The 24,992-nt window shown below is 50.0% G+C and overlaps 1 protein-coding gene across 2 annotated transcripts; it reads left to right on the forward strand.

Moving 5' to 3' along the window:
- The first annotated feature begins 1,733 nt into the window (after positions 1 to 1,733).
- RAB3D (RAB3D, member RAS oncogene family) lies at positions 1,734 to 24,773 on the forward strand. Of its 2 annotated transcripts, none has more exons than XM_029053051.2 (5): positions 1,734 to 1,879; positions 7,553 to 7,780; positions 16,846 to 16,964; positions 20,297 to 20,421; positions 21,135 to 24,773. In XM_029053051.2, exons 2-5 carry the CDS (start codon positions 7,553 to 7,555, stop codon positions 21,320 to 21,322), a joined length of 660 nt encoding a protein of 219 aa, XP_028908884.1. In that variant the 5' UTR covers positions 1,734 to 1,879; the 3' UTR covers positions 21,323 to 24,773. The 2 variants fall into 2 exon arrangements, with proteins under 2 accessions (XP_028908884.1, XP_028908885.1); XM_029053052.1 differs by lacking the exon at positions 1,734 to 1,879 and adding an exon at positions 10,702 to 12,268 and having other exon boundaries at positions 7,711 to 7,780.
- The last annotated feature ends 219 nt before the right edge of the window (positions 24,774 to 24,992 follow it).

Genomic DNA, 24,992 nt, shown 5'->3' on the forward strand with positions numbered 1-24,992 from the left:
AAAGCTTCAATCAATCATATTTACTGACACCTACTGTTCTCAGAGCACTGCAGGAGAATAATTTGCGAGGGTTAGAAGACACAGACCATATCCTCAAGGAGTTTACGGTGTAGCAGGAGAGACAGACACCAAATAAATGGCAAATAAAATGAGAAAGTGCTTAAAAAGTAGACTGGGTAAGTCGATATGTAGAGAAGTGCTACAGGTGGTTGTGAGAGCAAAAATGCTGAGGTGATAGTTGAGAGGATCTGACCAGAGAAGAAACATTAATCAGGGGAATTCTGAAGGAAGTGGGATTTGAAGATAGACAGGGCTGTGGGTCCGGTGGATTTGAGGGGGACAGGAGTTCCAGATAGGTGGAATAGCATGACCAAGGGGGTCAAAGGTGAGAGGGTCTGAGTAAAGTACAGTTAGACCGTGAGCTTGGGAGAAACAGACAAAGAGAGCTGATAGGCAAGGTCGGGAGAGTCCGTCGAGAGCCTTGAAGTCAATGGTTAGGAGTTTCTGCTTGGCGTGAAAGGTAATGGAAGACTTGGTGTCCAGAACAGCATTTCAGATGGCAACGTGTAGTATAGCCTTAAGGGGGAGAGGTTGGAGGCTAGGAGTCTAGCGAAGAGGCCACTACAATATTCCCAGGGTAATCCAAGAACGTGAAAGCTGAAAAGCTGGAGTCAAGGATAACACCATGACTGCAGGCCTCTGAGCCAAGGGAGGAAAATGGTGGTAGAAAATGGACCATGGTGTTGTTCCTGGGAGCCTTAGGAGGGAGGGAAAGGTCTCTCAGGCTAGTACAGTGCTTTGCACACAGTAAGTACTCAATAAATATGCCTGAACAGGGTGTGTCCAAGTGGGCAGGAAGAATCTAAAATAACAACGTTAAATCAAATGAAACCTCCTCCCCAGGGTTCCTGCGTGTTTCCTAGTCGGTCCCGTGCTGGCCTCCATCTTCTGGGCCAGAAGGAGTGCGCTGGACTGGGAGTCAGGAGACCTGGGCTCTAATCCCATCTCTGCCATTTGGCTGCTGTGTGACCTCGGGCAAAACCCTTGACTTCTCTGTGCCTCCTCATCTGTAAAAGGGGGATCAAGTACCTGTTCTCCCTCCCCCGCAGGCTGTGAGCCCCGGGTGGAGCAGGGACTGGCCCGGGTGGGAAGCAGCGTGGCTCAGTGGAAAGAGCATGGGCTTTGGAGTCCGAGGTCAGGGGTTCAAATCCCAGCTCTGCCAATTGTCAGCTGTGTGACTGTGGGCAAGTCACTTAACTTCTCTGTGCCTCAGTTCCCTCATCTGTAAAATGGGGATTAAGACTGTGAGCCCCACGTGGGACAACGTGATTCCCCCGTGTCTACCCCAGCGCTTAGAACAGAGCTCTGCACATAGTAAGCGCTTAACAAATACCAACATTATTATTAACATTAGGGACTGTGCCAGCCCTTGGCACCTAATAAGCGGCGAACAAAGACCATAATCATTATTGTCGGAGCGGTGAAGTCCCTGGGGCACTTTTCCCCCGCCCCCCAACTTCTTCTTCCTTCAAAGGTGGAGAAAACGAGGTCCGATAGGGGCTGGCGGATCCTCTCCGTTGGGGGGAAGGGGGAAAGAGCGTTGCGTGCGGTTCAGTCGCCCGGTTCCGCCGTCCCTCCCAGCTGAGGTTGGGGGGCGGAGAACCTTGGGGGTGGGCGGACACTCCCTTCTTAGCCCTCCTTCCTCCTCCTCCTCCTCCTCTTTCCCTCCTCCTCCTCCTCCCAGGCTTGGGCGGAGCTGATGTGCACAGACCCCGGATCCCGGAGGTGAGCGTCGGAGCCGGAGCCGGACCGGGCAGCGAGTCCCGCGAACCCCGCCAGGACAGACGACCCCGGACAGCCCCGTAGCCCCTCTTGCGAGGTAAAGCGCCGCTTTCAGTGAAGGATCGCCAGCCTCGCTCAACTTTCCCGTCCCCTTTTGGAGGGAGCTGGTGCCGGCTGGGAAGCCTGGGTGCCGGGGAGGGGACAGGAGAAGTGCGGGAGAGGGAGCTTCTGGCTCGGGACGGGGGCATTCGCGGGTGGCGGGGGGGAAAGCTCCTAGACTCAGATACCCACTCCAGCCAGACGAAGATGTGCCTATCCGACCGCGTTGGCTGGCCAACCGGGGAGGGAGCGGGGCAGGAAGGAACGGCTGCTCCTTATTGAGTTTAAGGGCTCAAAACCCTGGGGGGAGGCCTGGGGGAGGGAGTGGGAGGCACTGGAACGAAGAAAGGGGCGAGGAGGGGGTCGGACAGACGGGTGTATGGGGGGAAGTCACTGGGTTCAAACCGTGCTGAGGTGGAGGGGTGGCCGAGAGACAGGAAGTTCTAACATATGGGAGGTGGCGTGGTGGATAGGGAGCGACTCTGCCCGATCTGCAGGGACCCCCCCCCCCCCCCCATCCCTCCAGCCGACCCGAAACCTACTTCCCCAACCCTGGTTCCCGAACCTGGAAGACCTGGCTGCCCTCTGGGCCAGAAGCAAGGTGGCGAAAAGCTGGCAGGGTGGATTTGGGTGGGGGCCGAGGGAGGTAGGAGCAGCAGTGAGCCCCCTCCCTCCATTCCCGTGGAGGGATGGACGTCCTTGGGGAACGGGGATGGGAGGGTTCTTGGGAATTCTCCCCTATTTCTACCCCAGTCGTCGTCCCTGGGTTTCCAGGTCCCCCTCCTTGGGACTAATTCCTCCTCTCCACCATATCCACCAGCGCCCTAATGGGGATGCCTAGGTTAGGCTAGGCCCAGGGCAGAGCTGACCCAGAATGGGAGGTGGAAGTGAAGGGGGATCGGAACTGTGGAACCCTCCTGGCCCCTGAAACGCTAGTGGTTCTAGGTAATAGCCAAGCTGCTTTTTGGGGGTAGTCCCTCCCCGTACTCTCTCTTCCCTTACCTCCCCCTCAGCTCCCTCCTTAGCTCCTTTAACTGCTGACTGTGGCCACAATCAGATCAGAAACTCAGCCAGAACCCGCAGCAGGGGAGGGTGAGGGGAAGCAGGGACGGAGACAAAAGGACATCTCCTTTGCTGGCCTGGGATCCCGGTGGTCTTTACCACCTGGCAAACACCCACAGCTCCTCACCACTTCACCACCCCAGACCTAAGGCGATCAAGGCTGGAGCCAGAAGCTTCCAGGGGGAAACTCAAGCCACTCTCTGCTTGGGCTGATGAACCTGCGTCAGGTTGGTCTACCCTGAGTGAGTAGGGCAACTTCAGATCCAGTGCCCTGGGTTGCTGAATGAGGAGCTGCCAAAGTCCCCGGTTTGTGGCAAGTGAGTCCAGGTCTTCTCTGACATGGCCAGTCTGCATTCCTGACAGGGTTACAGATCCCTCCAGCTCCTCATCCCACAAAGTATACTGCAGGGGACAAGACAAATAGATTGGAAACGTTCTAGTCTTCCCTTCCCCCCGAAAAAACTCGTTCTGCCGGATTGGAGCTGGGGCCAGAGAGCCAGGAGTTGTGAGGGTGGCAGGGCTCAGGATTGGTGTGAAAGAGGGCAGGGCAGCAGGCAGGAGGAACGGAAATGCCTGTCCCTTCCTTGAATTTAAAAAGAGAAAGTTTCCAAGAACGATTCCCAAATATTTTCACGGAGAGTGGAAGAGAGGAAGTGCCAGGGTTACCGTGACAGTCATGTGTGTAGGGAGGTGGGGTAATGGGGTGGGGGTGGGGGTAAAACTCCACTAATGGCTCAATTCAGTCTGTGGGTTTCAGTTTTTTTACTGGGGGGGAGGGGGGAATATCTGAAGTTTGGCTGCCTCCCAACCTTCCTTCCCTCAAGGTCTATTCCCTTCCCTTTCAAGCGAGGACAGCAGAAGGTTGAGGAAGCCAGCTTCTCATAAGCCTCACCAGCTTCCTTTGAGAGTCAGGAAAATGGGACCAATACAGTTTTTAAAGCCAATGGAGAAACTAAGGCACTGAGAGACAGAGGGGACAGCATATAACTTTTCATAGAGCCGAGGTAGAACTGAAAAGAGAGCCTGTGAGCCCTGACTCCTAAACTCCCCCATTCCTTCGCTTCTGAGAACAACATAGCTCATTCTCCTATTCTGTTCCCAGAATGGCAAGGTCACTGGGGGGAAACCTTAGAAACAAAATTGGAAGAAGCCTGGAAGTTAAATGTTTCCTCCTGCCCCAGCAAGGTTTTTCTGGAGTGAAGCACAGAAGCAGAATGTTGTTGTTCTTCCCTCTTCTGCCCACCCTCCCAACCAGCTCTCTTCAGTATGGACCCCTCCCCATCCGCAGGGCTACACCAAACTGATAATGGTGGAGACTCCTGGAGTCTCCCATCAAGGATGACGGATGAGCCTGGGCAGAGGAGTTGATTCTAGTCCTAGTGGCCTGTGCGGCTCCAACCGCACTATCCCATCCCTGCCAGTCCCGTTCCCACTGGGGCATGGAGTGTGATGAGAGAGTAGATGGGCAGGAGTGCAACACATAGTGAAGTGCATGTGCGCTCTCTGCCTAAGCGGAACTGGACTAGGATATCAGATCTGGTTTCCAGAGCATTGTTCTCTTTCCACTGAGCCAACAGCAGGGCTGCACCTCCCTTCTAGACTGTGAGCTCATCGTGGGCAGGGAATGTCAGGGAATGTACCCATTAGGATACCTGCAATATGAGAGGGTGGTCTTTCAAAATATGGCCCCTAGATCTTCTGCTCTAATCTATCCCAGGACTTTCCCGTTTTTTTTTTTTTTCTCCTCCCCTCTTTATCTATTTGTCCAGGATGAGCTTTCTGACCTTGTTGCCCAAGGGTGGAGAAGTAGGGGGCCAGCTAAGTGTTTGTCTCTTGACCCAAGGGGAGGGAGACAGGAAGAGGGGAGAGAGAGAAGTCCCTCTAATCAGGACACAGCCCTTTTAGCAAACAGAGGTGTCTACCCTTGAAGCCCTAGTCCTGGGGGGAGGGGCCTCTCTGGGTTTCCAGCAATTTATTCGGGAAGAGTTTTGGCTCCATCCTCTGCTCTTCTGCTGATGTCAGTGATCTGGAAGCCTCAGGTGGCTCAGGAGACCCAAATCCTGTGAACTGGCTTCCCACTGTCTTTTGTTTCAAGGTGGCCAAGCGTGGGGATTCCTCTCCCCTCATGGGGATCTCATTATGTTGCCTCTTCCTCTCCATTGCTCGCCTCCTTCCTCCTTCCCTTGACTTCAGTGGGACCAGCTGGGAAGTTGGGTTAAGAGCGGAGCAGGGATTCAGCATTGATTATTCCAGTGTGATATTGGCTTCTACTAGGAGCTGGGGAGATGGGTGGAGCAGCTGGATGCTTTCTTTTGAAGGTGTCCACCTCTTTCATCACCTGGGAGGTATGGCAGGCAGGTGGGCTTCCACCCAGGCTTGACTTTAGGGCTCCGGGGCCACCTTGACACCCCTCTTGATTTAACTGGCATTCTAGGGGGTTATTTGCCCTCATCCACTTCTCCAAACGGAAAGTCCATCAGATGTTTCCTGCTGTCTGTAGGAGCAGTTCAGCTGGAAGGCATTAGCAGATTCCCAGCTTTCCTTCAGTCACTTTCTCCCAATCAAAAACCACTGGTGGGCCTTTCCCGCAAAGCCACGGGAGCCCCTTTCTTGGAAGACTTTTGGGGTCAGTCACCCATTTCCCTCTTTTGGATCAGGGGAGAATGTTACAAGTCTGGGATGGTTTTAGTGTCATCCTGCTGGTAGGCAGGACTGGATGAAAGCGAACAAGCCCTGGGTTGAGAATTTCAGGATATTAGGCAGGGGTTTTGCTTGTTGTCCCCAGTGTCCCGGGGAGAGGATGGGGAGGGGGAAGAGGGAGTTAAATCTTGGAAGCATTTTCTTCTTTGGGAGGTTGCAGGAATCAGAGAATGGAGAGGGAAAAGGACTGGGAAGGCGCCCAGCCTGCAATGCAGCTGTGGGCAAGCACAAGCTGCCAAAGTCAATACCACAGGGTCCGGTGGCAAGCGCTGCCACTTTCCCACTTTCCTGTATGGCCTGGGCTGGCTGGAGGCAGAGATGACTCAGAGCAGCAGATGATGGTCCCTGCCATCCCTGACTCTCTTCCACCAAACCCTGCCTCCTCAGGCCTCCCCCTAGTCCCTGGATCTCTGGCTAATCCTTGACTGAGCTGCAGGCCCACCCCCACCCTCAGGGCCAGAGTTCTGCTTGCAGCACTTCCTAGCAGTTCTCCGAGAAAGACATTGGGGTGGGTTGGTCAGAGCAGAAGACGCTAGCAGAGGCGACCGGGGTTGCCAGGAGTCCTGCTAGGATGCAGTTACCATCCCACCCATGGAAAGCACTCTCCAAGATAGGCTTGGGAGTTGCGGCATGGGCCTGGAACATCCGCCCTTTCCTCTCCACCCATACTGCTACCATATTAATACAATCACTCATAATAATTTAATAATTTTGGTATTTTTTAAGTGCTTACTATGTGCCAAGCACTGTTCTAAGTGCTTGGAAGATACAAGGTAATCAGGTTGTCCCACGTGGGGCTCACAGTCTTAATCCCCATTTTCCAGATGAGGTAACTGAGGCACAGAGAAGTTAAGGGACTTGCCCAAGGTCACACAGCTGACAAGTGGCGGAGCCGGAATTAGAACTCACGACCTCTGACTCCCAAGCCCGGGCTCTTTCCACTGAGCCACGCTGCTACACATCCTATCTCTCCTGGATTACTGCATTAGCCTCCTTGTTGACCTCCCAGCCTCCTGTCTCTCCCCACTCCAGTCCATACTTCACTCTGCTGCCTGCATCATTTTTCTACAAAAACGTTCTGAACACGTCACCCCGCTCCTCAAAAACCTCCCGTGGTTGTCCGTCCACCTCCGTATCAAACAAAAACTCCTCTCTATTGACTTTAAAGCACAACATCACTTTGCCCCCTCCTACCTCACCTCGCTTCTCTCCTACAACCTAGCCTGCACACTTTGCCCCTCTAGAGCTAACCTTCTCACTGTGCCTCGATCTCGCCTATCTCGCCACCCAACCCCTAGCCCACGTCCTGCTTCTGGCCTGGAACATCCTCCCTCCTCTAATCAGACCGACAATTACTCTCCCCCTACCCCCACCCCCGCCTTCAAAGACTTACTGAAGGCACATCTCCTCCAAGAGGCCTTCCCAGACTAAGCCCCACTTTTCCTCATCTCCTACTCCCTTCTGCATCACCCTGACTTGTTCCCTTTGCTCTTCCCCCCCTCCCGCCCCCAAAGCACTCTTCTACATATCTGTAATTTTATTTATTTGTACCAATGTCTGTTTTCCCCCCTCTAGACTGTGAGCTCGTTGTGGGCAGGGAATGGTACTGTTTATTGTTGTACTGTACTTTCTCCAGTGCTTAGTACAGTGCTCTGTACATAGTAAGCTCAATAAATTCATTCATTCATTCAATCGTATTTATTGAGCACTTACTGTGCAATAAATACAATTGAATGAATGAATAAATAAATGGAGCAGGGGATCTTAGTACACAGTGAGTGCTCAATAAATACCCTTGATTGCTTGGGGCTGTGAGAGAAAGTGTATGCGGGTGTGTGCACGCCCATGTGCTCTCTGTAGTCTCAGTCCCTTAATGGACTGAAGAACCCCTGCCCCTTCCTCACCACAGATGGCCTCTGCCAACGATGCCCACCACCCCCAGAAAGATGCCGCGGATCAAAACTTTGACTACATGTTCAAGCTGCTCATCATTGGCAACAGCAGTGTGGGGAAGACGTCCTTCCTTTTCCGCTACGCAGATGACTCCTTCACCTCAGCCTTTGTCAGCACGGTGGGCATCGACTTCAAGGTCAAAACTGTCTACCGGAATGAGAAGCGGGTCAAGTTGCAGATCTGGGTGAGTTTGAGAGGTCCTCCAGCGGATAACCAAGGGGAGTAGTAAGGATATTGCTGTCTCCCCTCCACCTTTCCCTTCCTCCCCTGTCACACCAAGGCCAATCTCTGGGATTTGAGCACCATATCTGTGTGCATGTGTGTCTGTGTGTGTGTGTGTGAGAGAGAGAGATGTATGTTATCACATATATGGGTACAGGGGCAGCAGATCCTTAGAACATTCACCCCCAATTCCAGGCATGTTACATGTGGGAAGGATAGAAAATGCCAGCTTCGAAGCCGTGTTCCTTCTGGGGAATGAGGTTGCCATGGGAGGGCTGGAGAAGAAGAGGCTTTCCGATGATTTGAGCGCTGGGCTCATTGGAAGGGAGGAGCTGTTGAAATTCATCGGGGGATGTTAGTGTGACTAGCCAAAGCGACCTCTAGACTGCAAAACAGTCTCGTCCATCTGGGTTAGCATAGGTTGGATGAGAGGAGATTTGAAGAATTCTGGGGCCTGTACATCTTAGTTGGGATGAGCTTTTCACTCGAGCTGTAAAACAAGCTCTAGAATTGGCTTGCCATGGAGAAGCTTCAAGTGACACTTTTGGGTTTCAGTTCTGAAGAAATGGCCTCATTTGGACCTAATTGGTCATCTGGAGCTGAGTCAAGGTGGCAACTGTTGGGGGGAAGTAGAGCCCTAGGACAGGTGGGGACTTTAGAGAGATGGTGCTGTTGGAGGCTGGAGAGCTCAGGATGGGGGAGCCAGGCCGAGGCATCGGGGATGGGAAGGGAGCAGTGAGAGGAGGCTCAAAAGGAGAGCAAATGCTGGAATTATCCAGAAATTCTGCCAAGGGAGGCCTGTGCCTGCTGTAGTCTGGGGAATCCCCTCTGCCCAGGCGACTTTGTGGACCCTTTACCTCCTCCCGCTTCACTTCAGCTGACCTTGGTGGGGTTTGGTGACAGGGATTTTGCTTTGGCATGGTGCACCAAGAGCTCTGACCCCACTCAATCAATCAACAGCATTTGTTGAGCATCTACCGTGTGCCGAGAACTGTACTAGGTGCTTGGGGTAGAATGGAGTTGGTAGGCATGATCCCTACGAAGAGCTGACAGTCTATAGGGGGAGATATTGCCAACGATCTCACCTCACAGGCTGGCAGCTTCTCCCAAATGCCCCGTTCTGATGTGAGGTGGAATTACCCAGGGAGTCCATACCGGAGATTGGATCAGACCATTTCTGCCTCGGGTTGGTCCACAGCTCTGGGATTTGGGATCTAAGCCTGAGTCCGATCCACAGTTCATCCAGCCCAGAATACTGACTCTGATAGCATTCCTGGATGCTGGGGAAGAACAGTGTCAGAGTTATAGATGGACTACCTATCACGCCTCACCTTCCCTTCTACATCCCTAACTTTCCCTTTAGGAGCCCAGAATGGATTGCTTGCCCATGAACATTTCCACCCCCTTCTCAAACCTGTCCATCTTGTCTGCTTTCACAACTTCCTGTGGAAACAATTTCCATCTGCCGGGTGAAGAAGTAGGTCCTTCTGTTTGGTTTTAATGTTACTCTGTCAAGTTTCAGTCAGTGCTGTGGTGGGATTTGGGGAAAAAGAATAATGCCTAATCCATCTCTTTCAGGAGAAGCAGCATGGTCTAGTGGAAAGAGCACTGGCTTAGAGGTCAGAGGATTTGGGCTCTAATCCTGGCTCTGGTACTTGTCAGCTGTGTGACTTTGGGCAGGTCACTTAACTTCTCTGTGTCTGTTACCTCATCTGTAAAATGGGGATTAAGACTGTGAGCCCCACGTGAGCCAACTAATTACTTTGTATCTACCCCAGTGCTTAGAACAGTGCTTGGCACATAGTAAGCATTTAACAAGTACCATCATTATTATTATTATTATTGTATGCTGGGTGACCTTGGGTAAGTCTCTTAACTTCTCTAGGCCTCAATTGTATCATCTGTAAAATGGGCAATAAAAACCTGTGTCTGATCTGATTATTTTATATAAATAATGGTATTTGTTAAGTGCTTATTATGTGTCAAGCACTGTTCTAAGCGCTGGGGTGGATACAGTCTAATCAGGTTGGACACAGTCCCTAACCCCATTTTACAGATGAGGTAATTGAGGCCCAAGAAGTGAAGTGACTTGCCCTAGGTCACACAGCAGACAAGTGGCAGAGCCAAGATTAGAACTCAGGTCCCCATGGGTTCTCCCCCAGCACTTAGTACAGTGCGTGACACATAGTAAGTGCTTAAACACCACAATTATGCTGATGATGGTTTCGCAAACCTCAATCTTGTCTCCTTCATCCTGTGTCTTTCCAGAGTGAAATCTTGACCCTTTTGTTCTCTTCTCATCTGGAAGCTTCACCCTCTGATCATCTTGCTCTTTTCTGTACCTGGATTTGGAGTTGCCTACTGCAAGGGTGCTAAAGTCAGTCAGTGGTATTTGAGTGCTTCCAATGTGCACAGCACTGTACTAAGCACTGGGGAGAGTACTTAAGGCGGAAGGAACTCCCCTTTGCTAAACCCCTCAGAGCAATTCCCCAGGGGCAGGGGTGGGAGTGGGTGTTGTGAGGTTCTGATGATCTGTGATCTGTTGCAGCTGAGGCCAGGCTCTCCTTGGGGCTCAGCAAACAAGGCAATCAGGGTTCCTGGCCACCACAGCTGCTTCTTGGTGACAGCTGGCGTGGTCATTCAAGGTTTCCAGGTTCCATTCACCTCCTTAGAGCTCTGGGTCACCATGGTAACCAGATGGCTGAGCCAAGTGGTTCTGCTCAATGGCTCTTCCAGGGACACGGGAGGCCGGCTGTTGACGTCCGGGTGACTCACCAATCAGAAAATGTTTCGACACTGTTTCCACAGCTGGGAAGGCGGCCGGTGGGGCTCACAACCTCCCCCTCCTCCCCCCATAAAAATACTTTTTTTTTTTTCTTTCAGTGAGACCCTAGTTGCAAGCTGGGTGCCTGGCTTTCATCCCTACCCCTTTCCTCCACTGCTCTCTCTCCCTTTTCTCCCTTCCCCCTCCCAACCCACATTAGTCAAGCGAGTTGAACCTATCCTTGATTTTAATGGATAAATCAAGGAAGGCAAAAGACAAGGCCAGAACCTCTCTCCATCACCTGAATTTCATTCCTATTAGGACTTCACCCAGGGTCAAGTCTGTTACGATTTCAGAGATCTTTGTCCTAGTTAGGATCTCCGGGGCTAAGCTACTTTATAAACGTCCAGCTCTATGCCGACTGGATCTGACCCCACTGGTTTGGGCCTGCAGGCTATTACCCAGCCCATACAGGACTCTACTGCCCTTAACTACTTTCTCGCTGAGTCTATATGTGGTGGGGTTACTGAGTTATCTAGGGGCTTTTCGGTGGCAAGAGAGGGAGCATATTTGTAAGGCGAGGGGGCAAGGGCTTGGGAACAGGACAGGGAGCATGCTGGGTAGCGTAACTTGGTGGGGCAGAGGCAGGGAGCACCAATGATGCCATTAGCATTCGTTTGCCCACTTCCCCCCGGCCACCCGGCTCTGACCCCCCTCGTCCCCACAGCCCAAATTAGAAATCGGTGCCCATGGCACCTGCCCCCACTTCCAGGATCATTTTCTTAACTCCTAAGAAGACCCCTAGATGGCTTTCCTGGTTTTCACACATTCTGGAAGAGTCAGAGACCAAGTAATAGAGCCCTGTAAGGGCCAAGAATCTGGGGCTTAGGCAAGGCCTGGCCAAGCCTGTTCTGGCCTCACTTGTTCTGGTTGGGGGGTGGTGGCGTCACATGCCTGGTTTACTTTGAGTTCCTGGGTCTTCTGCCTATATTGGCGTGGCAGTATCAGAGCCATCATGCTTTCTGGGGGGCAGTTGGGGGACAGAGGGAAGGATGCAGGCCATAGGTGCTAGCTCCGTGGTGGAGCAAAGGCTTGGAAGCAAGAGGGTGAAGCTTTTTGGGCTCAGTGGGCAGTTATAGCTAGCCCCCTCCATCCCCACCTCACCCCTTGAAGCGGGAGGGGAACCAGTGGGGAAGCCAAGATGGCGACGCCACATCTGCCCCCTAGTGGCCAGGAGAAGGAAGAGAACGATGTCCCCACTTCTCAGGTCCTCACCCAGGGCTGGGCCCGGATGGCTTCCTCCGCCCCTGCCCCGGGGCCTCACGAGGAGGGGCCATCCGCCCACCGCACCTCTGTCCAAGCAGTTGGAGGGTTATAGTGGGGTTGCATCCCTTGGAGCCCCAGCAGGCCCACATGGGTACCTCCACCACCCCGGGCCAGGGTTTGTAGCAGCGACAGCTGGCCCACTCGGCCAGAAGGCTGCATGGCAAGGCAGCACGCATGCCACCCCCTGGGGAGCCTGCACTGCAACTGCCCCCGAGCACCGTCCCCACCTCGGACCAGGCAGAGGCCCGAGCAGCCTGGGAGGGCCAGGAGGACCAGGCGGGGGCAGGGGGAGCCACCCGCACCCGGCCCGGCGAAGAACCCCAAAGCAGCAGTGGAGGAGGAAGAGGAGGAGAAGCACCAGTGAGTACCTTTTCCTTCCTCTTCCTCCCCCTCCCTCCCTCCCCTTTCCTCCCTCCCCTTCTTTTTCCCTCCCCTGCTCTCTGACTCCTTTCCCACCCTCTTGGTCCCCAGAAGCGCTGCCCCAAGGGCACGCCACCCCTGGGCTCCAAATGGAAAGTTGGCAGGCTTGGTGGTTCATCCCCTTCTGCCTTTCCACAGCCGGAGAAGGGCTCTACTCTCTGGCGATGTTTTCTGCTTTTTCCATCATGCTCATGATCAAGTAGGCCATCTTGGGCGATATTCAAAGAAGTGAACGCAGGTGTTACCCTGTTATTCTGCCACCTTTCTTGACCTAGACCCGTTCCCAGCCTTTCTCCCCAAGCCCAGCAGAATGGGGGCTGGAATGGAGGTCTTGGTAGACTCTTGCCAATTTAATTCCTGAGACGGATCATTTTATGCTCTTTCCCACCCTTCTCTGAGATCTGGAATAATACATAATTTACTTATATCAATGCCTGTCTCCCCTTAAGACTGTAAGTTCATTGTGGGCAGGGAGGGGGTCCACCAACTCCATTATATTGTACTCTCCCAAGTGCTTAGTACAGTGCTCTGCACACAGGAAGCGCTCAATAAATTCCACTGATTGGTTAATTGATCTGGGGCTACTTCTCCTATTCTTACTGGAGAACATAAAGCCAAATTGGTCCTTAGTAATGTTTATGCAGTTACTATGTGCCAAGCACTGTTACTAGTGAGGTAGATGCGATGCAGTCAGATTAGACACAGTTCCCTATCCTCCATGGGGCTCCCAGTCTAAGGGGAAGTGAGAACGGGTCTTTAATTCCCATTTTACAGATGCACAGAGAAGTTAAATGTCTTGCCCAGGGTCACACAGCAGACAAGTGGTGGTGCTGGGATTAGAACCCAGGGCCTCTGACTCCCGGGCCTGTGCTTTTTCCACAAGACCATGCTGCTTCTCTAGCAGAGAATTCCTACTGGCCTCTCTCCAATGTCTCCTCTATGTGACTGAAAACCTAGGCCGGGCCCTTTATACAACGAGGGTGCCCTGTTCACCATGTCTAGTCTTGGTCGGGGCAAATTCTGGCCCAACAATGTGGTAGTTCAGGTCATGCCACGCCTCCATCTCCCTGCCCCTTCCTACACCTCACCATCCCATCTCCCTTGGATCACCTTGCACCTCTTGGAGGGGGCAGCAGGGGAGATCACTGTTGGAGCGGGGGAGATCACTGTTCGAGGGGGGGAGATCACTGTTTATCAAGGAAGGGGAGATGAGCCTGTGCACCTCTTCCCCACATCTTCCCTCCCTGTTTTCTGATTGGTGACAGTGTATTCCCATCGGCATCATCCATGCCATAACTAACTGCCGAACCTGGGAACGAAGCTCAAGTGAGTCAACAACTGCTGCTGGTTTCAGGCGTGTTCAGCTGGGATTCTCCAGTCCTGTCTTGCTGAGTTCAGCTGCAGAACCTGCCTGTGGGCCCAGAGCAGCCCTTCCCTAGGGTCACTCGGTGACCAAATGAACGATTTCAGGGTATATACCCTATTAAAATGACCTGTCACCAAAGAAGAAAGATGGAATTTTAGAATTGGGTTTGGTGACACATTCCCAGCATGCCTAACACAGCTGCCACCGAACCAGAAGAAACCCTTGTTAACAGCAGGTGGAAGGCAAGTGGAATTTGTCCCCACTAGAGGTTGGTAAACCTGCCTGCAGGTGAAGAGTGGCTCCCTCCCAAGATTGGCACCAGCTCCCTTGGGGGACGGAGGGGTCCTTGGCTCACTGGAGACAAAGCCGTTGGCTTCTCCATCCCAGGAGCTAAAAGTCATAATAATAACTGTAGTATTTCTTAAGCACTTACTATGTGTCAAGCACTGTTCTAAGCACTGGTGTGGATACAAGATCATCAGATCCCACATAATAATAATAATGTTGGTATTTGTTAAGCACTTACTATGTGCAGAGCACTGTTCTAAGCGCTGGGGTAGATACAGGGTAATCAGCTTGTCCCACATGTGGCTCACAGTTAATCCCCATTTTACAGATGAGGTAACTGAGGCACAGAGAAGTTAAGTGACTTGCCCACAGTCACACAGCTGATAAGTGGCAGAGCCGGGAGTCGAACTCGTGACCTCTGACTCCAAAGCCCAGGCTCTTTCCACTGAGCCACGCTGCTAAGTAGGAGGGAGAACAGATGTTGACTCCCCATTTTACAGATGAGGAAACTGAGACACAGAGAGGTGAAGTGACTTGCTCGAGGTTACACAGCAAGCAAGTGCCAGAGCTGGGATTAGAATCCAACTCCTCTGACTCCCAAGCCTGTGCTCTTTCCACTAGCCATGCTGTTTTGTTTTTTTTAATGGTATTTGTTAAGCACTTCAAACTAACTGCTGGCATAAATGCAAATTAATTAGATTGGACACGGTCCCTGTCCCATGTGGGGCTCACAGTCTCAGTAGGAGGGAGAACAGGTATTTAATCCCCATTTTACAGTTGAGGGAACTGAGGCACAGAGAAGTGAAGTGACTTGCCCAGGGTCACCCAAGCAAGCAATTGGCAGAGGCAGGATTGGAATCCAGTTCCTCTGACTCCCAGGCCTGTGCTCTTTCCACTAGATCACCCTGCTTCTCAACCTCTGGAAAGGGGCCACTGGAAAGTGGAGACTAGCTTTTGTGGGTAGATGCCACCTCTTAGGCAGGACACCATCATTGCCTCTTTTTTCCCCCTCCCTACACTTCCTGAGGGCCAGAGGCTCTTACCCCTGGGCCCCAGTGAGGGTGAGCCACCCACCCACCTCATCCTTGGTCCTCCCAGGCAACTGGGGGATCCTCCGAGGACGCTGTGGAGGTCAGAGCTCCAGCCGTGGAGCCCATGAGGCCTCAACTCCAGCGGCTTCCGGCTCCTTGCTGCTGGCCCGTGGCCCCCGCCGTTCAAGTAGCAGAAGGCTCCGGCTCTGGCTCCGATGTTGCTCACACGGTGGCAGCGGCGGGCCCTGGCCTTTAAACCAGAGCCACAGCCCCAGAGCTCTGCCCCCCGCCTCGTCCCCTAGGTCATTCAGTCGGTCGTATTTATTGAGCACTTACTGTGTGCAGAGCACTGTATTAAGCACTTGGGAGAGTACAATATAACAATAAACGAACACAGTCCCTATCCACAGTGAGCTTACAGTCTAGAGGGAGAGACAGGCTCTGGCTCTGGAGCCCCGTGAGTGGGGGAAAAAATTGGAACAGCAGCAGTGAGTCCCTTGTCCCCATCCATTCTCCCTTTTCTCCCTCCCACTCTAACTCCCTTTCTCTTTTTTTCTCCTTCTCTCCCTAATCAATCAACGGTATTTATTGAGCACTTACAGGGTGCAGAGCACTGTCCTAAACACTTGGAAGAGAACAATGCAATAGAGTTGATAGACATGTTCCCCGGCTTCGAGGAGTTTATACAATCTACTCGGGGAGGAGGGGAACTGATACTCTTTTCCTCCTTCGTCTTTCGATGCTCTGTATTCTTCTCGCCTCTCCCCACCCCGCCGTCCCCAGTTGCTGCTCTTTTCCAAGTTGGCATCCCTGTTCCCCATTGCCACTTGTTGGCAACTACAACCAATTTGGGGATGTTTACACTGTTGAATGACTTGTAATTGGAGAAGAGAGAGTGGCATCGCCCCTGCTCAGGGGTGCTCTGGATAAGAACTTGTCATATTCTCTGGCTGGCAGCTCCTCCCTTAAGCATGGCCAGGGAACAGGCCAGCGAGGGTCAGGAGCCACACGAGCTCAGCTAGAAGTCACAAGTGGGTTGCTACCCTGCCCTTGTCTTTCTCTTATGCCGTCTCCAGGCCTGCTAAGTGTAGACCAGAGATGGAGTGTGGAGCAGTTACCACGGCAACACAGAGCGCATCCAAGGCTTTTGACATAAGTCTGCTTTAATAGCAGGGCTGTGGGCGTCAAGCTGTTAAGAGGTTGCCTGATTTCTCTGGCTTCAGGAGTGAGAGAGAGAGAGAGAGAGAGTGTGTGTGTGTGTGTGTGTGTGTTTAAGCGTTTAAGTGCAGAAGAGGCCTTATTTCCCTGTAATAAAATTTTAAAACCCAGGAGTGGTAGACACACTAATGGCCCTTTGGAAATTTTCCCCTTCATTTTGTGACTGGAAAGCCATCCCATTGCTAGTGCCTGGCTCTCCTGAGGCAACCTTTCTGGACAGCTATTCCAACGTATCGACTGCACTTTCTGGTCCGGTTCCCCACCGCCTCAAATAAAAATCCGAGAAAGGAAAGCGGTGCTCCTCTGTCCACCTGGCCCAGTCCCTTTCTCCTTGGAAAAGCAAACTACAGAACTGAAATCCCATGAGGTCTGAAATGCCTCCCTGGTCGGTCTGGCAGAGGCTGGTTTCAGCCTGCTTAGTGCTCCCAAATTGGAAACCTCTAGGAATAGGCTGCTTGCCCTCGATGGCAAATGGGACACCTTATGGGCTGATTCTGGGGTGGATCATTTGGCCAGTCTGAAGCCTGGTAGACTGGTGGAGGGTTTCCCCTTAAGGTGGCATAGGACTAGATACCCATCTGGCTCATCTAACTTTTGGTGTCTGTGTTTCGAAGGATACCGCAGGACAGGAGCGTTACCGGACTATCACCACGGCGTACTACCGAGGGGCCATGGGCTTCTTGCTGATGTATGACATTTCCAACCAGGAATCTTTCAGTGCCGTCCAGGACTGGTGAGACTACTTTCCCACCATCTGTAGAATTGACTCCTGTCAGCTCAGCTCTACTTCCTGGGCCTGGTTATCCTGAGCCATGTCAGGTTCTCCAAACCCACTGGGGTCATCCTCCAGAATGGGGTAGGAAGATAAATAGGGGGAAGGGGCAGCTCGGATAAGGGGAGCTGAAGGGAGAGAGACGTGAGGTAATTCAGTTCTAGGCCTTCCTCGGGATCCCACGAGGCCAGTGACTTTATTTAGCGAGAGGCTGGGGCTCGATTCCCCTCACTGCAGGTCTTCTGCTCTCCGGCTTGAGAGTTCAGTGGTAATAGTGATGGTATTTATTGGGCAACCCCTGGGTGTGATGCACTATACTGAGTGCTTGGGAAAATGTACAGCAGAAAGAACTGACATGTACCCCTCTGACAGGGAGCTTACACTTTAATGAGGAAACAGACACAAAAACAATGTCAGAGTCATCAGAATAAATACATTGCATATTCAGTTGAATAACCATATGGACATACAAGTGCTGTGGATGAATATAAATAAATACATAAGTGCTAGCTGTGGTATTGGGTTACGTGACTCAGGGTGTCGGGAATTAACTGGGGAGGCTTGGAGGAGGTGAGATTTTAGGAGGGCTTAAAGTATAATAATAATTGTAATAATTGTGCTATTTGTTGAGCGCTTACTATGTGCCAAGCACTATACTAAGTGCTGAGGTAGATACAAAATCATCAGGTCCCACATGGGGCTCCCAGTCTAAGTAGGAGGGAGAACAGGAATTGAATCCTCATTTGCAGATGAGGGAGCTGAGGCACAGAGAAGTTAAGTGTCTTGCCCAAGGTAATACAGGAGGTATGTGGCAGAGCTGGTATTAGAACCCCGGTCCTCTGACTTCCAGGCCCAGGCTCTGTCCACTTGGGCATGCTGCAAATATGGGGATTCGGGGAATCTTTCAGAATTGGGGGAAGAGGTAGAGAGAATTCCAGGCTTGGGGAACAGCCTGGGCGAGGGATCAGAGGTGGAAGAGGCAAGAGTGAGGTCCAGTTAGAAGGTTGGCTTGGGAGGAGTGAAGGGGGCAAGCTGGAGAGTAGTGGGCAAAGAGAGCAGGTGGGTAAGATGAGGAGAGCCTTGAAGTTCAAGACCATAACTGTTGCTAATTTGAAGGGATCATCACAGTTCTAACTTTAAAACGTGCAAACCATTTTCTGTACATCCAGGGTGAAAAACTGGTCAGGATGGGTCCTGCCAGGGCACCGTGCCTTACCCAACCTGCCCCCTGGTGGCATAAGAGTATGCCCATTGCCCTCTTCAGTTCCTCCAGGCATTTAACTCCCTCCTCAAACCCCCAGTTCCCCCACCTCCCCCATCCCTGGCCCCTAATGACTTGGCCACCTACTTTATTGAGAAAATTGACACTATCGGGCATGATCTCCCTAAAATCTCCCCTGCCTCTCCCCAGTCCCTCCCCCAACCCCTTCAACAATCCCCTCTTTCCCAGCAGTATCTCTAGAGGAGATATCCTGCCTTTTCTCAAAATCCACCCCCTCCACCTGCACAACCGACCCCATTCCTTTGGGCTTTATCAAAACGCTTGCCTCCTCCCTTCTTCCCTCCCTAACTGCCCTGCCATCTTCACTGTTCACTCTCCAGTGGTTTCTTCCCCACTGCTTTCAAACATGCTCATGTCTTCGCTATCCTAAAAAAACCCTCCCTCGATCCCCCAGCTCCCTCCAGTTATCGCCCCATCTCTCTCCTACCATTCGTCTCCAAACTCTTCAAGCGAGTTGTTTACACCCACTGTTTCTATTTCCTCTCCTCCAATTCTCTTCTTGACCCCCTCCAATCTGGCTTCTGTCCCCTTCACTCCACAGAAACTGTCCTCTCAAAGGTCACCAATGATCTCCTGCTTGACAGATCCAACGGCCACTACTCCATCCTAATCCTCCCCGACCCCTCAGCTGCCCTCAATGCTGTCAGGCACCCCCTTTCCTGGAAACATTATCCAACCTCGGCTTCACTGACACTGTCCTCTCCTGGTTCTCCTCCTATCTCTCTGGCTGCTCATTCTCAGGCTCTTTCACAGGCTTCTCCTCTGCCTTCCATCCCCTAACTGTGGGTTTCTCTCAAGGTTCAGTTCTGGGTCTCCTTCTATTCTCCATCTCCACCCCTCCCTTGGAGAACTCATTCGCTCCTGTGGCTTCAACTACCACCTCTATGTGGGTGATATCCAAATCTACATCTCCAGCTATGATCTCTTTCCCCCTCTGCAGTCTCGCATTTCCTCTGGCCTTCAAGACATCTCTATTCGGATGTCCTCCCCTCACCTCAAACTTAATATGTCTAAAACAGAACTCCTTATCTTCCCATCCAAACCTTGTCCTCCCCCTGACTTTCCCATCACTGTAGTCAGCATCACAATCCTGCTGGTCTCACAAGTCCATAACCTCGGTGTTATCCTTGACTGCTCTCTTTCATTCAACGCACATATTAAACCCATCACTAAATCCTGTCAGTTCAACCTTCACAAAGTTACTAAATCCACCCTTTCCTCTCCATCCAAACCGCTACCATGTTAATCCAATCACTTATCCTATCCCGCCTTGATTAGTGTATCAGCCTCTTTGCTGACCTCCCTACCTCCTGTCTCTTCCCCACTCCAGTCCATACTACACTCTGCTGCCCTGATCATTTTTCTACAGAAATGTTCAGGCCATGTTTTCCCACTCTTCAGAAAACTCCAGTCATTGCCCATCCACCTCCTCAGCAAACAGAAACTCCTCACCATTAGCTTTAAAGCACTCAATCACCTTGCCTCCTCCTATCTCACCTCGCTACTCTCCTGTTACTAACCAGCCCACACACTTCACTCTTCTAATTCTAACCTCACTGTCTCCTGATCTCGTCTATCTCACCACTGACCTCTCGCCCACGTCCCGCCTCTGGCCTCAAACGTCCTTCCTCCTCATATCCATCAGACAATTACCCTCTCCCCCTCGAAAGCCTTACTGAAGGCACATCTCCTCCGTGAGGCCTTCCCTGACTAAGCCCTCCTTTCCTCGTCTCCTACTTCCTTCTACATCACCCTGACTTGCTCCCTTTATTCATCCCCCTTCCCAGCCCCGCAGCACTTAAGTACATATCTGTAATTTATTTATATTAATGTCTGTCTTCCCCTTTAGACTATAAGCTCATTATGGGCAGGGAATGTATCTGTTATATTGTTATATTGTAGCCTCCCAAGCACTTAATACAGTAAGTGCTCAATAAATACTATTGACGGATAGACTGATAAGAGTAAAACGGCAATAACTATGCACTGATTTCTGTGTTCTCTCCCTTAGGGCAACACAGATAAAGACTTACTCCTGGGATAACGCCCAGGTGATTCTCATTGGGAATAAGTGTGACCTGGAAGATGAGCGGGTGGTCCCCACTGAGGATGGAAAGCGACTTGCTGATGATCTGGGTGAGGGCTGTTCGGGTCCCCCAGTTACAGAAGTGATTGGGAGCAGTGCTCTTCCAGTCTTTGAATGACTTTCTCATTTGGGAATTTCACAGCTAAATACTGTCTTGGTTGCCTAAGCCAGATGGGTCACAGGCAACAGTGGAAATAATGTGGGTGGGGAGGATACAGAACACGTAACTCAGTCTTGACAAGAGTCAGCCCTCTCCATTCCCACCACTGGCTCTAGGATGGATAGTGCCTTACTATCCCATCCCAAGACGGGTGAAAATAGCAGGACCAGCCCATTGTGTATTTGAAGGTTTCTTCATTGGAGATCGCCACTTACTTACTTGCTGTGTGACCTTGGAAAGTCAATTCACTTCTCTGTACCTCTGTTTCTTCATCTGTAAAATAATTATGGTATTTAATAACTATGATATTAAGCACTTACTGTGGGCCAAGCGTTTTACTAAATACCGAGGTAGATGCAAGATAACCAGGTTGGACACGGTCCCTGTCCCATATGGGGCTCACTATCTAAGTAGGAGGGAGTAGGATTTAATCCTCATTTAACAAATGAAGAAACTGAGGCACAGAGAAGTGAAGCGACTTGCCCAAGGTCACAAGGCAGATAAGTGACTGAACGGGGATTAAATGGGAGTTAAAGACCTGTCTTTCCCACTTATATCCCTAAAACCAAATCTATGGACTAACTTTTCCTTTCTCTATCCCAGGTTTTGAATTTTTTGAAGCCAGTGCCAAGGATAATATCAATGTGAAGCAGGTTTTTGAGCGCCTGGTGGACATTATATGCGAGAAGATGAATGAGAGCCTGGATGCCAACTCCACGATCGTCAGCAACAACAAAAGCCCCTCCCTCAGCGAGACCCCACCTCCCCAGGCAAGCAGCTGTGCCTGCTAGATAACAACTTGAACTTTCAACCTCACCGCTTCACCCGTCGTGCTTTCTTGTCATACAGCAGGAACAGTGAAGGCCTAAAGAAAAAAAAAAATCTATCTTTTAGCCAGTAAAGATGTCTTGAATCCAAAATTCTCTTCCTGCCACTCTCTCCTCTTTGGGTGGGGTCAGGAAGGGTGATCCTCCATTTAGTTGCTTATGACAGTAGCACTGGATTTCCCTGCAGGCAACTCCTTGTGAAGTATTAGAACTAAGCACGAGGTCTCAGAGTTTCAGCATTCCTCAACAGCGTTTATCTTTTTCACTCCCTCTGGCATGATTCATTTTCACTTGTGGTCTTGCAACTGAGGTTTGGCAACTAGCTTGTTTAAAAACGGAGGCAATGGGAGAAGGGAAGAAACAGAGAGGCAGACAGAGACACATCTTGCAGTTACTTTAGTGTAATGAGATTCGCCTCCAACAAAGCATCTGCCCATGGAGGCTCCTCCTATTTCTGTTGTTAGGAAAGGGGCTTGGGACCCCTGGGAGAATTCAGGGCAATGCTCCCAAGCTGCACCCCCGGCCTATTTTCTCCCCCTCTGCCCCCCATCCCCACCACCTCTGGGGTCCCCTAAGCCACAGAGGCAAAAGTCCTAGTTGTTTCCCACCCAAGTATGAGTTTAGCCCCCAGATGAGATAGGAGGGAAGCTAGCACTGGAGGTCTCTGTTTCTGCCTTGGCGAGAGAGCGTTCCATTGACCATGGACTCTCTGTCCTTTAAATTGCAGCTAAAATATCACCCTCGTGGGCAGGGGCAGCCCAGATTTCTTATACTGTTATGCTAATCTACTGGATGAAAAAATTACATAGTTTTCTTGGAAGGGGAAGCTTATGGCAAGAGCAGAGCCATGCATCTGGCTTCAAACCAGGAAATCAATCTAGTTTATCTACAAACACTGGGAATTCAATCCTTCCACAAACAACAGGAGTTCAACCCTTCTCCATTTCCTGCTTCCACTCTTGTCAAAAGCCTTCCCTGATTCACTGACGTGAGTGTTCAGCAAACTTAGAATGAGTCCAGCCTGCTGAAATGGGATGTTTATTTCCTTCCACCTTTTTCCACTGTTGTAGAGCTATGAGTTCAGTGTGATCCTTTTGACTCTTCCTCCATCTTCAATGCTTGCCACTGCCCAAGAACGTTGCAATAAACCTTTTTCTAGAGCACATTTCGGGATTACTCTTCCTCCTGAATAGAAATGTGTATAAGATGCAGGCATCTGTGGTAAAATTGGCATTTTTATAGGGAAAAATGATTTCCCCAACTTGACCCCCAAAGTGCCTTTTAAGTGATCAGAAGGGCCGCCTGTTTGTTTTCTTGTCATATTACAGTTCTGTGCCTTTGCAAAGGAAAACAAAATGATGTCTTTTTACTTCATTTTTGTTCAACCCTTGTCTGTCAGCATTTCACGTGATTGGGGGAAAAGTTAAATGTTTTCTTTATTGATGTGATCTATTTTATTTTGGAATTTTGGAGCGGGGAGGAAGGGGAAAATACAAGACACTGTGTACCATATATAATTATTGAATTCTCTGTTTAACTTTTTGTTTAAAGCAAAATGGATCTTATTTAACTTGAAATGCGGAAAGTAATATTTTCAAATGCATTGTCTGTTTCTGTATACTGCTTTAAAAATCTCCTTGAGGACTTTTGGACAACAGACAGGTTGTTTTGGTCACCTTTGCATCCTCAAAAAGGAACTGTTCTGATAATGTGCCTTGCTCATTATGTATTTGCAATTCCAAGGGAATTTTTAAGTTAATGAAATTAGGTCTGATTAGAGAAAATTTCATTAATGATAGGCATGGTCCTGATCAATGTGAGGAACTTTGATTTATTTTGAAATTAAAATTTAAATACCTGCCCTGCCCTATATTTAGCTGGCATTTGGGAAAAGAGGGTCAGGAAGTTGGCAAAGGTTACAACCAAGAGATGGAGTTGGAGGGGGAAAATTAATCCTAAGGAAACTTTAGAAGTGGTTGACAAATGATGTAGAAGATGTTTTGTCATCTAGGGAGAAGGCAGACTGTTTTGGGTCCTGTCAGTTACTTTAGAATTCAGAAAGGAGCATTTTATTTATTTATTCATTTTCTAGGTGAGGCATACATACCTATATTGCAAAGTTCTGAAACATCAGGTACATTTGCATAGACCAAGGGAATGGAAACCTAGATAATATTACAAGAGACCTTGCACGGTGATTTCACCAAAACACTGGGCTGTTACATATGCCTTCTTTAGATGCCCCATCTGTTTGCAGAGACCCCCTCAGCTACATTTTGACAACCACTATTATGGCATATTTTAAACCCTGATAAATCGTTTCACCTTACACTTAACCAAGAATGAGAGATGTTTTTCACCAGTTTATGGAGTAAATCACCAGGCTTGCTGTTCTGCTGTTGGAATTGAATGGCATAATGCTAATATGGGCTGAGCTGTTGGGGGAGAGGAACAGTTAAGGTTTTCTAAGGTAAGGTTTAGCAGACCTTAATGACAAATTTTCAATTGTCAGGAATTGGTAGTGGTTTCCCTCTTTATACTGTGGTCTGTATTTTGACCTATTAAATCAGTAGAGCAATTGTCCCTCAGGGAAAGACATAATCTAACTGCAGAACAGAGATGCTTTTTCTGGAGGGATTTTTGAGCTAGTCTTATTTGTCATTGTGTTCATGTAGAAAACCGGGCTTTAAATGTCCCCCAGATCCACTATGCTGTTTGCAACAGTTTACCCATTTTGAGAAAAGTTTGAAGTTGTAGGAGAATTGTCTGATCATCAGATATCAGAACTCAACTGATTAGTTTTAAGTAGAAAAATAGATTAAAAAAAATATGATTTCCAAATAAAGAAATGCTTTCAAGCTCTGAACCAGATACCTCCCATAATACCACAAAAGAACTGGGCTCATCCATTTTACTTCTGAAAAATTCACATGAAATAGACTTGTAGGTGTTTGTATTTTTGGGGATTTTGAAAGATTGAAAGTACATGCAACTCAAGAGATTTTGCTGTGGTATGTGATACAGTCCTGGTGAACCTGTATTTGTCTTTGCCTTATTACTGTGGGCTGCCTGGATGCCCATAAATGCCTTTGGTAGGGATTTCTGACATTACTGAGGTTGTCCATTCTGCTGTTTTTTCCTGCCATTTCAACTCATTTCAGAGTTGCCATATCTGTGCTGTTCTAAAAATCAAATGTTGGCTAAATCACGCTTCTGAATGTTTATACTCCCAAGCGCTTAGTACAGGCACTCAATAAATACTATTGATTGATTGATCTGATAATTTTGCGAACCTCAAAGACACTACTGGATGCTACTTTGTCATGTAATTTATATTGTTATATGTAGTTCTTAAATGTAAAGAATACTGAGAGGAAAATTCCTTTGAAAATGTTAAAGTCAATATGCAGAAAAACCTTTGCTTTTGTCTTTTATTTCCATGACAAAAAATATACAGTAAAGTGGAATTGAATGTGAGTTTCCAAGGTCAAGCTCCAATTGAAGAACCATAAGTCTGAAAGGAAATGAAGGTGCCTCTGACTCCGGGGGCTGAGGGAAGTTGGGGCGAGGGGGCAGGAGGGAGGGAGGTTCTAGTGGTTAAAACACTAGCAGAAAGTCCAAACTCCTAGATTGT

Source organism: Ornithorhynchus anatinus, chromosome X2 (assembly GCF_004115215.2).
Source record: "Ornithorhynchus anatinus isolate Pmale09 chromosome X2, mOrnAna1.pri.v4, whole genome shotgun sequence".
In the NCBI taxonomy this organism is placed as follows: domain Eukaryota; kingdom Metazoa; phylum Chordata; class Mammalia; order Monotremata; family Ornithorhynchidae; genus Ornithorhynchus; species Ornithorhynchus anatinus.